Source organism: Ranitomeya variabilis, chromosome 1 (assembly GCF_051348905.1).
Source record: "Ranitomeya variabilis isolate aRanVar5 chromosome 1, aRanVar5.hap1, whole genome shotgun sequence".
NCBI classification, from domain to species: domain Eukaryota; kingdom Metazoa; phylum Chordata; class Amphibia; order Anura; family Dendrobatidae; genus Ranitomeya; species Ranitomeya variabilis.
Window position 1 is genome coordinate 537,992,476 of NC_135232.1, and position 15,751 is coordinate 538,008,226.

At 41.9% G+C, this 15,751-nt stretch overlaps 1 protein-coding gene and 1 long non-coding RNA gene across 12 annotated transcripts in view; one reads left to right on the forward strand and one right to left on the reverse strand.

Moving 5' to 3' along the window:
* The window catches only part of LOC143766726 (scaffold attachment factor B2-like), a 593,416-nt gene that overhangs the window by 551,218 nt on the left and 26,447 nt on the right, over nt 1–15,751 (forward strand). For 3 of the 11 annotated variants that reach the window (XR_013213632.1, XM_077254619.1, XM_077254670.1), the window contains one exon: nt 11,407–11,442. The exons of the other annotated variants lie outside the window; for them this stretch is intronic. Coding sequence is in view for 2 of the 3 variants with exons in the window: in XM_077254619.1 (XP_077110734.1) it covers nt 11,407–11,413 (7 nt within the window). In the remaining variant the exon portion in view is untranslated. The remainder of the gene's footprint in view (nt 1–11,406; nt 11,443–15,751) is intronic. 11 annotated transcript variants of the gene reach the window in all.
* LOC143766766 (uncharacterized) lies at nt 7,219–8,231 on the reverse strand. The gene is made up of 3 exons (XR_013213636.1): nt 7,850–8,231; nt 7,634–7,737; nt 7,219–7,437 (listed from the first exon to the last, which is right to left on the reverse strand). It is a non-coding gene; the product is annotated as an uncharacterized LOC143766766 (long non-coding RNA).

Consider the following 15,751-nt stretch of genomic DNA (forward strand, 5'->3'; position numbering starts at 1 on the left):
CTCGCGGGCAGGGTCCTCTCTCCTCCTGTTCCAGTTGTGACTTGTATTGTTCAAGATTATTGTACTTGTTTTTATTATGTACACCCCTCCTCACATGTAAAGCGCCATGGAAAAAATGGCGCTATAATAATAAATAATAATAATAATAATAATGCTTATAACTTCACAATTGACCATTTTTTTGTTCAAAATAAAAAAAAAGGTTGAAAACTGCTGTGCATAATAATTTGGAACATGCATTTTGAGTGTTTTTTTTTTTTTTTTTTTAAAGATACTGTTTTCATAGGCAGTTTGTTCCAAAACATTGCAATTATACTAGAATAGTAGATGACTGGAAAATAACAATGACTGCAATTCAGATAGGTAATTTAGAGAAAATATGAGGAAATGTTATTTGCATAATAATTTGGAACACAGTGTATATACCTGTGTCGTCTCCTCTTTTATATAGTAAATACCTGTATGTCATCTCCTGTATATAGTATATATGTGTGTCATCTTAGTATATACGTGTCATCTTCTCCTGTATATAGTATGTACCTGTATGTCATTTCCTCCTTTATATAGTATATACCTGTCATCTCCTGTATATAGTATATACGTGTCATCTGCTCCTGTATATAGTATATATCTGTCTCATCTCCTCCTGTATATAGTATATGCGTGTGTCATCTACCCTGTATATAGTATATACGTATGTCATCTCCTGTATATAGTATATACCTGTCATCTCCTCCTGTATATAGTATATACCTGTCATCTCCCCTGTATATAGTATATACCTGTGTCATCTCCCATGTATATAGTATGTACCTGTATGTCATCTCCTCCTGTATGTAGTATATACCTGTCATCTCCTGTATATAGTATATACCAGTGTGTCACCTCCTCCTGTATATAGTATATACCTGTGTGTCATCTCCTGTATATAGTATATATCTGATATATCTGTGTCATCTTCTTCTGTATTAGACCTCGTTCACACGTTATTTGCTCAGTATTTTTACCTCAGTATTTGTAAGCTAAGTTGGCAGCCTGATAAATCCACAGCCAACAGGAAGCCCTCCCTCCTGGCAGTATATGTTAGCTCACACATACACATAATAGGTCATGTGACTGACAGCTGCTGTATTTCCTATATGGTACATTTGTTGCTCTTGTAGTTTGTCTGCTTATTAATCAGATTTTTATTTTTGAAGGATAATACCAGACTTGTGTGTTTTAGGGCGAGTTTCATGTGTCACGTTTGTGTGTGTTGAGTTGCATGTGGCTAGATGTATGTAGCGACTTTTGTGTGAGATGAGTTTTGTGTGGTGACATGCTTGTAGCAACTTTTTGTCGAGTTGCATGTGACAGGTTAGTGTAGCAAGTTGTGTGAAGCAAGTTTTGCGTGTGGCGACTTTTGCGCGTGGTGAGTTTTATGTGTGGCGAGTTTTATGTGTGTTGCGTTTTGAGTATGTGCAGGTTTTGTGTGAGGCAACTTTTGCATGTGTTGCAACTTTTGTGCATGTGGCAATTTTTCCGCGTGTGCACTTTTTGCGTGTGGCGAGTTTTGCGCGGCGACTTTTGTGTGGCGACTTTTGTGTGTGTGGTGAAATGTGTGCTGAGGGTGATATGTGTTCAAGCACATGGTAGTGTGTGGCGCATTTTGTGTGTGTTCATATCCCCGTGTGTGGTGAGTATCCCATGTCGTGGCCCCACCTTAGCAACTGTACGGTATATACTCTTTAAGTCCCCCTTGTTCACATCTGGCAGCTGTCAATTTGCCTCCAACACTTTTCCTTTCACTTTCTCCCCATTATGTAGATAGGGGCAAAATTGTTTGGTGAATTGGAACACGCGGGGTTAAAATTTCGCCTCACAACATAGCCTATGATGCTCTCAGGGTCCAGACGTGTGACTGTGCAAAATTTTGTGGCTGTAGCTGCGACTGTGCAGATGCCAATCCCGAACATACAAACATACACACACATTCAGCTTTATATATTAGACTATTAGATTATGTGTGGTGGGGGGCGGGATTCTGTGTGGTGATGTGGGGGCGGGATTATGTGTGGTGGGGGGTGGGATTATGTGGTGATGTGGTGGGGGTGGGATTATGTGTGGTGATGTGGGGGCGGGATTATGTGTGGTGATGTGGGGAGCGGGATTGTGTGGTGGGGGGCGGGATTATGTGTGGTGGGGGGTGGGATTGTGTGGTGGGGGGCGGGATTGTGTGGTGATGTGGTGGGGGGCGGGATTATGTGTGGTGATGTTATTGGGGGGCGGGATTATGTGTGGTGGGGGGGTGGGATTATGTGTGGTGGAGGGGCGGGATTATGTGTGGTGGAGGGGCGGGATTATGTGTGGTGGGGGCGGGATTATGTGTGGTGGAGGGGCGGGATTATGTGTGGTGGGGGGCGGGATTATGTGTGGTGGAGGGGCGGGATTATGTGTGGTGGAGGGGCGGGATTATGTGTGGTGGAGGGGCGGGATTATATGTGGTGGGGGGCGGGATTATGTGTGGTGATGTGGGAGGGCAGGATTATGTGTGGTGATGGGGCAGGATTATGTGTGGTAGGGGGCGGGATTATATGTGGTGGGATTATGTGTGGTAATGTGGGGGGCGGGATTATCTCTGGGAATGTGGTGGGGCGGGATTATGTGGTGGTGGGCGGGATTATCTGTGGTAATGGGGTGGGGGGCGGGATTATGTGAGGGGATGTGGTGGGGGGCGGGATTATGTGTGGTGGGAGGGTGGGATTATGTGTGGTGATGTATGGGGGCGGGATTGTGTGGTGGGGTGGGATTGTGTGTTGTGGGGGGGCGGGATTATGTGTGGTGATGTGGGGGGCAGGATTGTGTGGTAATGTGGGGGGCGGGATTGTGTGGTAATGTGGGGGGGCGGGATTATGTGTGGTAATGTGGTGGGGGACGGGATTGTGGGGGGTGGGGTGGGATTGTGGGGGGCGGGATTATGTGTGGTGATGTGTTGGGGGGAAGGATTATGTGTGGTGATGTGTTGGGGGCGGGATTGTGTGGTGGGGGGCAGAATTGTGTGGTGGGGGTGGGATTATGTGTGGAAATGGAGTAGGGGGTGGGATTATGTGTGGTGATGTGTTGGGGGGGCAGGATTATGTGTGTTGATGTGTTGGGGGGCGAGATAATGTGTGGTGATGTGTTGGGGGGCAGGATTATGTGTGGTGGGGGGCGGGATTATGTGCGGTGATGTGGTGGGGGTGGGGTTATGTGTGGTAATGGGATGAGGGGGCGGGATTGTGTGTGGTAATGTGGTGGGGGCGGGATTGTATGTGGTGGGGGCGGAGCTACTGTGCAGGGGAGGGATTAGCTAGTAATCACGATGCTATATATATATAATATAATATATGTATGTATATGTTATGAACATAGTACACGTATTTGGTATTAACTCCTACAGTGCACACTGTAAAAAAAAAAAAAAAAAAAAAAAAAGCAAAAACCTTTGCTTTTTCATCATGTAGCCAAAGAAAAAATAGAATGAAATGCAATCAAAAATCATATCAAAATAAGTCAACATAAAAATGATGGCGATGAAAAAGTCATCATTTCTTGTAAAAAAAAAAAAAAAAGCCTTCAAACAGCGGAATAATAAGTTATAGCTTTCAGAAGAAAGCGCTGCAAAAAAATGTTGTGCTTTAGTGCTTACACTGGACTTTCTGTATAAGGCCATGTGCACACGTTCAGTATTTTTCGCTAACATATGCCTCCCATTATTTTCAGTGTATTCTGCATTTTTTGTGCAAATGTAGCCTTTTTTTCCTCGAAAAAATCGCATCGCGGAAAAAAAAGCAACATGTTCATTAAAATGCGGAATTGCAGGGGATTCCGCACACCTAGGAGTGCATTGATCTGCTTACTTCCCGCACGGGGCTGTGCACACCATGCGGGAAGTAAGCAGATTATGTGCGGTTGGTACCCAGGGTGGAGGAGAGGAGACTCTCCTCCACGGACTGGGCACCATATAATTGGTCAAAAAAAAAGAATTAAAATAAAAAATAGTCATATACTCACCTTCGATGTCTTCCCGCCTCTCCGCTGCATGCTGCCGCTTCGGTTTCTATAGCTGGTGTGCGGTGAAGGACCTGCGATGACGTCGCGGTCTTGTGATTGGTCGAGACCGGTCATGTGACCGCGACTTCATGGAAGGTCCTGAATCACACCGGCATCTATAGGAACGGACGCCTGCAGGTGAGTATAACCATTTTTTTTATTATTTTTAAACATTCTATCTTTTACTATAGATGCTGCATAGGCTGCATCTATAGTAAAAAGATGGCCACACTTGTCAAACGCTATGTTTGACAAGTGTGACCAACCTGTCAGTCAGTTTTCCAAGCGATGCTACAGATTGCTTGGAAAACTTTAGCATTCTGCAAGCTAATTACGCTTGCAGAATGCTAAAAAAAGCGAAAAAAAAAGCAAAAAAAAAAATGCTTATTTCTTGCAGAAAATTTCCGGTTTTCTTCAGGAAATTTCTGCAAGAAATCTGGACGTGTGCACATACCCTAAATCTCTGAAATGGGTGATTCAGGGGGTACCCCCAGCGGAAGATTCCCCATAATGAGTCAGATGGAGGCACTGTGGACGCCATAAGACCTGTAATCTGGCAGTGCCCGTCTTTTTGGTCATACATAATTACGCAACTAGCCAGTTTTGTGCACCTCTGAAAAGGACACCTCTGAACAGAGGTCAGACGAAGTCCATAGTAACTCTGCTGCCTCATTATAGTGAATGAGTGACGTGACAGATGAAACCCCCGATCCAGAGATATAGATGGAAACCACCATGAGTAAGTGCTCAGCATACAGCGCCGGATAAATGTGAACCCTAACATTATGTAAAATGTTCCCAATAAAAGCTTCAACTCAATCCACAAAAAAATCAAGTCTCCACTCTGGTCCATCATCTGTTAATGGATATATAGGGGGTTTCCACGTTACTGGTAGTACAAAGGCTCTGGAAAAGCGTAGTGGCTCCTCACCCACCTATAGAAATTCAGCAATTTCTCCGCTCCCAAAACCAAATGCCCCCTCCCGTCTGAGTCCACAGTGTACCTAAACCACATATATCATCCACATGTTTGGCATTTCTGTAGTGATGAGAGCCCGCCTAATTTGAGTGCATGTATCCTGAAGCACTGGCTGGGCATAACGTACTGGTGACTTCAATATACTGGTCACTATGGCCCTCCTTCCCTTTTGAGCTTTGCCCTGTGCCTCAAAAGTAGTTTTCGGCTACTTATGGGGTATCGATGTACTCAGGAGAAATTGCATAATAAATTGTATTGTTTGTTTTCTCATATTACCACTTTTGAAAAGTGCAAACTTGGGGTCAAAGCAACATTTTAGTGGAAAAAATAGTAATATTTAATTTACTCAGCTGTTTTATACAAGTTTGTGACTGGCCTGAGGGTTAAACATACTCGCTACTCCCCTAGATGAATTCCTTGAGAGGTATAGTTGACAAAATGGGATCGCCTCTGGGGAAAGGGGGGGGGGGGGGGTTCTGCTGTTTTGGCATGTCAGGGGCACATCAAATGTGACATGGTATCCGCAACCTATTGCAGCCAAAATATCGGTCACTCTCTTTCCAGCTCAACCATTCGCCCCAGCAGTCATTTTTCAACAAATATGAGGTACCTATGTACTTTGGAAAAATTGCACAACAAATATTGGCATCCGTGCAAAAATAGAAAAAAGAGGTGGCACTCACCATTCTTAAAATCTAGACTTTATTAGTACAACGTTAAAATATCTTCAAACAGGCAGGATGGAGACAAGAGGATAAAGGATCAAACGGCTGTTTTGCGCATCTGCGCTTCTACGGGTCCCGTCATTTTGCATGGATAATTTGGACTGGGTTTATTTTGGGTTGGCACCCGTGAGTTCACGTGATTATGCTCGGAGCGAGGTGACTGAACATTGTGGATATAGGGCTCTGGTGTGATAGTGCGAATTTCTTTCCTTTGAAGTATTGGCATCTCTTTTGTCCTCTTACCATTGTGAACATTAAATTTAAAAAAATGGGGCTGAAACAACATTTTTGTTAGGAAAATGTGTTTTTTTTTATTTTCATGGCTCAACATTATATAATTCTGTGAAGCCCCTGAGGTTTCAAGGTGCTCACCACACATCTAGATAATGTCCTTGAGGGGTCTAGTTTTCCAAAATGGGGTCATTTGTGGGGGTTTCTACTGTTTAGGCACCTCAGGGGTCTCCAAACGAGACATGGCGTCAGCTATTGATTCAAGCCAATTTTGTATTCCAAGAGTCAATTGGCATTCCTTCCCTTCCAAACCCTGCCGTGCACCCTAACAATAGTTTTCCTCCACATATGTGGTATCTGCATACTCAGGAGAAATTGCACAACAAGTTTTGTTGTACATTTTCTTCTGTTACCCTTGTAAAAATCGAAAATATGGCGATAAAGAAACATTTTTGTGGGAAAAAGTGAAATGTTAATGTTTTCCTTCCACATTCCATTAATTCTTGTAAAGCACCTGAAGGGTTAATACACTTCTTGAATGTGGTTTAGAGCACCTTGAGGGGTGCCATTTTTTTTTATTATTTTTTTTTTTAGAATGGTGTTACTTTTGGGTGTTTTGTCATATGGGCCCCCAGTCACTTCAAATGTGATGTAGTCCCTTTAAAAAAAAAAAAGGTTTCTAAACTCTATGGAAAAATTACACTTCTGATCAACTTTTAAACCTTATAACTATGTAACAAAAGAAAATTGTTTCCAAAATTATGCTGATATAAAGTAGACATTTGGAAAAGGTTATTTATTAACTATTTTGCGTGACATAACTCTCTGGTTTACGTGCATAAAGATTAAAAATTGTGAAAATTTTCAAAAGTTTTGCCAAATTTCTGATATTTTCAGAAATAAACAAGTCATGTTGATAAAATTTTACCACAATCAAGTACAATGTCTTGAAAAAACAATCCCAGAATCAGTGGGATACGTTGAAGCGCTTCAGAATTATGTACTGTAAGGGTACGTTCACACAGGACTTTTTTGCTGCTTTTTTTTGCTGCTTTTTTTTATGCTAATTTTCAGCTGCTTATAGGTGCGTTTTTGGTGCGTTTTTTTCTTGCGTTTTTTTTGTGGTATATGGTGAAATCAAACATGTTTGACTACACCAAAGACACTCAGTTAGTACTCAAGCACGCTCACATAACACGTTATCAGAGCACGTTCACATCACTAGTATTTACCTACTACCTGGTCATTTAATTTGTTAGAAAAGGACATATGTTAAGTTTTTTATTTACCAATCTCCCAGTGGAGCTTAGCATCGCCTTCATCCCAGCGGGGGAACAATTTACGGCAGATTACATGCCATGCATCTGCCTTTTTTTGACGATCACTGTAGTTTGGGCAAGCTAAATCCCAAATTACAGGCATTGTTTCCACCTTGCAAAAATAAATGAAAAAGTAATTACCAAATGCAAGATGAAATGAAGCCAACATTCATGACAAGGAAGATACAGACATAGACATACACATGCAGAACACATGAACATGTACATAACAGCACATGAGCATTGCAAAGTGTACCATTGCAAACAATCGGATAGATAGATATATCACAAATTAAAAAAAATATTACCTCCATGATTAGTTGGGAAACATTAATGCCCATCCTCCTATACCAAGACATGGCTAACACCTCACTACCAGAAACTCCCTCACAATAGATCACAATCAGGACACCTCACAATGGCTCTTCACACCTGTCAATGGCTCACAATGGCTCTTCACACCTCACTACCAGGAACCCTCACAATAGATCACAATCAGGACACCTCACAATGGCTCCTCACACCTCACAATGGCTCTTCACACCTCACTACCAGAAACTCCCTCACAATACATCACTATCAGGACACCTCCCAATAGCTCACAATGGCTCTTCACACCTCACTAACCACACCCCTAAGCTCTTGGCTGTGAGATCCCTTCCTGCTGGCCATGATTTTCTGCACAAAAAAAGCAGCAAATAATGCTACATGCGTTTTTTCAGCGTTTTTGCAGCATTTTTTTCATCACCCATTCAAGTCAATGGGTGAAAAAACGCTGCAAAAACGCAGCAAAAACGCTGAAAGAAGTGACATGCCCTATGTCCAAAAAAAGCAGCAAAGCAGAAAAAACTGATCAAACAAAAAACCAACGTGTGTGCATGAGATTTCTGAAATCTCATAGGCTTTACTGGTACTGTAAAAAGCAGCTGAAAATTAGCATTAAAAAAAGCAGCAAAAAAGTCCTGTGTGAACGTACCCTAACTATGTAACAGTGGTCAGAATTGTAAAAATTGGCACAGTCGAGAAGGCAAAAACTGTCTGTGGCGCGAAAGGGTTAAGGATAACAAAGTCAATGTTTTGGATTGGCCATCACAAAGCCCTTGATCTCAATCCTATTGAAAATTTATTGGCAAAACTGAAAAGGCCAGTGTGAGCAAGGTGACCTACAAACCTAAATCAGTTAAAACTGTTTTGTCAGGAGAAATTGACCCAAATTCCGACCAACTATTGTAAGAAGCTTGTAGAAGTATATCCCAAATGTGTGACCCAAGTCATTCAGTTTAAGGGCAATAGTACCAAATAATAATGGAATGTATGTAAACTTTTGAGTTTGCAGTAAGTAATAAATATGCGTTAAAACATTCTCTGTCTCATTATTCTGGCATTTGGCAAATTATAGTAATCCTAATTGACCTAAAACGGGAAAAGTTTATTCTGCTTTTATGTCAGATATTGAGAAAAATATGCATATGTCTTTTTATATAGTGTATGTAAATTTCTGGTTTCAACTGTATATATGTATTGGCTCCTAACCTGTGTGCCCAATGAACAGTTGTTTGACATACATGTACGTTCACTTTTTCCCTTGCCTGTATATTTTCTAATAAAGACCTTTTTGTATTTTGAACAATATTTTGGACTCCTGATCGCCATTTTCTCCTCTACTAGTATATGTTGGAAAAATGCACATGTACCAAGGGCACAGTGATCGAAAACACACATCTAAGACCTTTGTTGCATTTTTGAAGAACTAGGTGAAAATTATCCAGTGGCCAAGTATGTATCCTGATGTGAACCCAGTAGAACACATATGGGTAATTCCGAAGAGAGAGGTTTAGCATCACTCTCCATCCAGCATCCTTGTTCTAAAAAGGTTGTTCTTGAAGGATGGAAAAACAAAGATCATATAATGTGTTTCCAACTTGTTCATTCCATGCCCAGAAGACTTGCTATCCTTAAAAAATATTGAAGGTCATATAAAATATTAGGTGTACCGGTAATTGCTTTTGGCGTGGGATGTGTATTCATATTTGCATCAACTAATTTGAGTAAAACTGAAGATTTTGTAATACAATTACCATTCATGCTACTGTTTAAAAAAAAAAAAAAAAAGTTCTATGACAGACTTGTCAAAAATTTGAAATATGTTCTTGTTCTTTTAATTAAAATTTTTTAAAAGGGGATGTACTCATTTATATGCTGAGCATGTTTTATAATAAGGATGTTGAAGGTTCACAAGAAGGTACAGAAGGTTCTGAGACTGAGAATGTTGGCTCTGTGAAAGTGGTCTTGGGTACAGTTATGGCTGAAAGTGTTGGTACCTTTGAAATTGTTCCAGATAATGCAGTATTTCTCCCAGAAAACTATTACGCATCTTTTGTTATATGTGTTTATTTCCTTAGTTTTTTTGTGTTATTCCAAGACACACCAAGAAAAAAAGGCAAATGGGACATTATTTCACACACAAACCCAATAACGGGCCAGACAAAATTGTTGGCACCTTTCCAAAATTCTTGTCACCTTTCCAAAATTGTGGGTAAAAAACTTTTTGAATGCCCATCTCATGCTTGAAACACTCAACTGGTGGCAAGTGATAGTTGTTGGCAATCTGAAAATCACACCTGAAACAAGATAAAAGGGGAGACGATGACTCAATCTTTGCATTGTTTTTCTGTGTGTGCCACATAAAGCATGGGGAACAAGGTTACAAGTCCATCTCCAAGATCTTTGTTCCTTTGTCCACAATGCACTACATAATCAAGAAGTTTTAGCTACATTGCCATGTGTTGCAAGCTCCCTGAATGTTGACGGCAGAGAAATATTGATGAAAGGTTGCAACACAGGATGGTGGATATGCAGCCCCAATCAAGTTTCAAAGAAATTCAAGTTGAGGAGGACCGCTCTACTGACAGACATAAAAAAGCTAGATTGCAGTTTGCCAAAATCCTTCTGGAAAAGCATCTTGTGGAAAGATGAGACAACCAAGATAGTTTTTGGTAAAGCACATCATTCTTCTGTTTTCCAAAAATGGAATGAGGCCTGCAAAGTAAAGAATACAGTACCTACAGTCAAATATGGTGGAGGTTCAAAGATGTTTGTTTTGGAGATGTTTTGCTGCCTCTGGCACTGGGTGCCTTGTTGATGATTTTAGGGAAGCTTGTTGATGGCTGCAGGAAGCAATTGATTGCAATTATTTGTTGCAAAGAGTGTGCAGCGAAATATTAAGTTGAGAATGCCTGCAATTTTGTGTGGCCCTGGAAAGCCGCTTGCTAGTTATATTTTCTTTACTTGTATTCAGTCACTCGTGACCTGTACCTCAAAAACATCAGTAGAATTCGATCTTTCTTGCTGTTCACAAAAATTCTTACTATTGCTTTTTTTCTTTCTCAACTGGACTACTGCATCTCTCTACTAATTCTCTCCTCTCCAATCTGTTATATTTGTCTTACGGCTACACTGATGCCTCCACCTTGTGTCAGTCAGTTTTATAATATATACATCTCCTACCTACAAAGCAGTTATGCTTCTTCCTTATGTCTATTAGCCTACCCATCCTCTCCGGTCCGCTAATGACTTAATGCTAAAATCTTCTATAACCTGGCACTCCTATCTCCAGAGCTTCTCTCGTGCTGTACCAGTTTTTTTAATGCATTACCCCAGACAGTCCAGTTAATTCCCAGTATCCACAGTTTCAAACAAGCCTTAAGAACACTTTTGTTCAATCACGTTGACTCGCTAATTTAACTATTCCATGTTCTCCCTTCCGTGCACTCAGTTGTACTTTGTACCTGTACTTGTACAGACTCTGGTGACTCATTCATGCAGCATTATTTGACTGCTCCTATTTATTTTAATATTTAGTATTTGACACTTATTAAAAATTGTTTTTTGATACCTCTATTGCTTGGTTGTGGATTTTAGTATTTATTTATATTTCTGATGGGTTTTTTACTTTCCCATCTTTACCTTTTCCTACAACTAGGCATATTCTTATAGGTTTACATATTTATTTTAATGATGGCTGGGATTGTACACAACCAACAGTATATTCTTACCTTTTGTGTCCCCCCTGTTTCCTCAGATTGTAAGCTTGCGAACATGGCCCTCACTCCTCTTGGTATGTTTTCAGCTGTTACTGTCTTATCTTGTCTGTACAAGTATACTCTAATGTAAAGTGCTGCAAAATATGTTGGCGCTATAAAATTAAAAATTTATTATATTAGTATTAGAAAAAAGAAAACGAGGTCGGGGCATAATCACAAATTATGGCAAAACCGCTAGTTGAAGACACTTCAGGAAAACAATGGGCTTTTCCCTGAAATGATTTTGCCTAGCAAAATGTTGGGTGCACCCGGTGTCTAACCAGATGCCAGTTGCACATAACCTTATGGTGCATTGATTCACCACATTATGCCATCCTTGCCTACTGTATAAATTTGAGTGAGTGTTTTTAAGAACTACAGGTTTTAGGTAACTTCCTACACCAAATACTGAGAAGTCAGATATGCATGCAGATGATACAAAATGAAGCCTTTACAAGTTTAAGTGAAAAATGCTGCAGCCAAGTGTATTAGGCCATGTTCACACGTGGTCAGTCTTTGGTCAGTATTTTACTTAGGGTACCGTCACACAGTGGCACTTTTGTCGCTACGACGGTACGATCTGTGACGTTCCAGCGATATCCATACGATATCGCTGTGTCTGACACGCAGCAGCGATCAGGGACCCTGCTGAGAATCGTACGTCGTAGCAGATCGTTTGGAACTTTCTTTCGTCACTGGATCTCCCGCTGTCATCGCTGGATCGTTGTGTGTGACAGCGATCCAGCGATGCGTTCGCTTGTAACCAGGGTAAACATCGGGTTACTAAGCGCAGGGCCGCGCTTAGTAACCCGATGTTTACCCTGGTTACCAGCGTAAAAGTAAAAAAAAAAACAAAAACCGTACATACTCACATTCCGGTGTCCTTCAGGTCCCTTGCAGTCTGCTTCCCGCTCTGACTGACTCCCGGCCGTAAGGTAGTACAGAGCACAGCGGTGACGTCACCGCTGTGATCTGCTTTCACTTTACGGCGGCACTCAGTCAGTGCGGGAAGCAGACGGCAAGGGACCTGAAGGACACCGGAATGTGAGTATGTACGGTTTGTTTGTTTTTTACTTTTACGATGGTAACCAGCGGCCCTGCGCTTAGTAACCCGATGTTTACCCTGGTTACCCGGGGCCTTCGGCATCGTTGGTCGCTGGAGAGCGGTCTGTGTAACAGCTCCCCAGCGACCACACAACGACTTTCCAACGATCACGGCCAGGTCGTATCGCTGGTCGTGATCGCGTGATCGTTGGAAAGTTGCAGAGTGTGACAGTACCCTTAAGTATTTGTAAGCCAAAACCAAGAGTGGGACAATCAGAGGGAAAGTATAATAGAAACACGTCACCACTTCTGTATTTATCACCCACTCGTACTGTACCCACTGTATTTATCACCCACTCGTACTGACCAATACTGATATTGTGAACGTGGCCTTAAAATCAGAAAAAAATATTGAAAATACTACATACAAAAACACCCATTACAGTGGTTTGGGTATTTTCAAAATGCAGTATTTTCTGTGATGCTATTTCTGTCATTTAGCTTGGTGTTCAGCTGCTATTTGTATGGTATTTTTACTACTATATTTGCAACACAGATACAATTTGCTTCGATAGTGTCTGCCTAACACTAGTTGCTATGGTTACAGCCAGTATTTCTCACGTCTTTTTAAGTGCTTGTAAAAATGCCATGATTGTTGAACACTTGTCATAGCTTTTTTTTTTTACAGTCATTTTTTGTGGTATTTAGTTTTATTGCATGTTATAACTAATAGCTTTTGAGAAAATACTCCAGAAAAACATAACTCTGAAAAGGCTACATTTAGAGAAGAAACAAAGCAACCAAAATGCATTGTTAATAGATCATTTATATTTCAGTAAAGACTTTAAAGTAACATCTGGATTGTTTCAAGCCCCAAAACATCATGAATACAATTGTGGTTTTCTGAGATCCCTGGATGCAAAACCCTCTGTAGCAGTCTTGTACAGGTTACGAATATAACATGCTTACTGTGCCTCTGTTTCATGTCACTCCCATTCACTTCTACTCCTGACCACCACATATTCGTTAGGAATAGTGGAGGTGGGAACAACCCTTTGTCAGAGAGGAAAATTTAAAATGCCCAAGACCTCTCCAGAAAAGGGCTGACAACTCAAACTCCCTTTTGAAGTAGGCCTTTACAAGGAACATACGGGGAAGTGGGAAAAACCTAAAAAAGCTAACAATTCAAGCTCTTTTTCAGGCAGAGGCCTCCTGCTGTGGACGGGTAATTAAAACAGGTAGTCTGTGCTGAGGGGGACGGCAAGACTGACTTTTGTTTGCGCATAGGAAGGACACTCTGGGTTCAGAAGAATCCTGCTGAGAATGTTCCAGCCATTATATCTCCATTGTCCAGATATGAATATTGGTGTTTGGACTGATCCAATCTTTATAGGATTTATATTTTCGCCATTGTAGCAAGGGATGGACGTGACTCCGTTACCTCACGTCACTGTAGGGCCGCCACTAGAATCCCTCCAACTTCAAAGTGAACCTGCCACCAGGTTTGGCCGAGTCACGGCCACCACCATTCAGGGCTTACATACAGCATTCTATAATGCTATATATCTGTCCCCAACCTGACCTGCAAGAGAAGAAAAATAACTTTATTATATATATATATATCTCCACATCCACACAGGCTCCCCGCGCCATCCAGGCTCCCCAGAATCGCGCTCCTGCGCAGGCATACCTATCTGCCCTGTTGAGGGCAGAGCAAAGTCCTGCAGTGCGCAGGCGCTGGGCCTATCTGACCTTTCCCGGTGCCTGCGCACTGCAGTGCTTTGCTCTGCCCTCGGCAGGGCAGATAGGTACGTCTGTGCAGGAGCGCGATTCTGGGGAGCCTGTGTGGATGACTCATAATTACAATCTGCTTGTCACATGATGTCATCAGCAGGAGAGTTGTGAGTGTAACATAGTCAGAAAAAGCAGAAACTGCGTTTGAGTCATTGTTATCCTGGGAAGACATGGTTTGCAGTGTAAGGGTATGTGCACACGTTGCGTTTTTGACTCTGCGAATCCGCAGCGTTTTTGACGCTGCGGATCTGCAGCAGTTTTCCATGCAGTGTACAGTACCATGTAAACCTATGGAAAACAAAAACAGCTGTGCACATGCTGCAGAAAAAACTGCGCGGAAACTCTGCAGTTTATTTTCCGCAGCATGTCAATTCTCCGCAGCGGTTTTAAACCTGCTCCATATTAAAAAAACGCAGGTGTAAAATCCGCAAAAAAAAAAATCTGCGATAAATCTGCAGGAAAAACAGTGTTTTTGCCCTGCGTATTTATCAAAATCAGTGCGGAAAAATCCGCACACCAGGCTGCAGCGTGTTCACATACCCTAAGTGTCTATTTTCCAAATCAGGAGTTCTAAGCACTGAGCCATTTTTGTACTAGGTTTAGGAACTTTTTCCTTAACCCTTTTTATTATATGTAATTGTATATATTGTATTGTTCACGTTCTGTATCATCTTAATATATACTTACCTTGTAATGTCTTCACATTCTGTTCCGTCCAGATCCCAGAATTCCAAGCGGCGGAAGTTCACTGACCTCCATATTGGGACACCCAAGTGATAGGTGTCTCAATATGGAAACTGCTGGTGGTACCAGCCTCTTGCGCGGTACCCCCATCGGAACACCGTTGCAAAACACACACACACACACACACACACACACACACACACACACACACACACACACACACACACACCCACACACTGTATACGCCATATGCACCACACACACACTGTATACGCCATACGCACCACACACACACTGTATACGCCATACGCACCACACAAACACTGTATGCGCCATACGCACCACACACTGAATACGCCGTACACAGCCTCTTGCGCGGTACCACCAGCGGAACACTGTCGCGAACACATGGCCGCCGGGATCAGCCAAATGATTCTCTGACCGTCGGCATCTTTGTACAGGAGGAACGCATGATATAGATAGATATAGATAGATATATCTACAGATACATAGATATGTCTATCCGTATATCTATCTTGGGCTGCGTGTCCGTGTGATTTACCTTGCGGTGACTGAGCGTTGCCGCATAGGTACACAGACATGCTGCATTCTAAAAAGACGCACTGCATGTCAGTAAACGCAGGGCTGCCGGATGCGTGTTTGCACGCATAGTGGAGACGGGATTTCATAAAATCCCCTCCACTATTCTGTAACATCTGGATGGTGCGGGATGAACGCTGCAGTTGTACGCAACATTCAATCCGCAACTAATCCGGATGTAATCTGACCCATGGAAACATACCCTACACTATCCATACATCT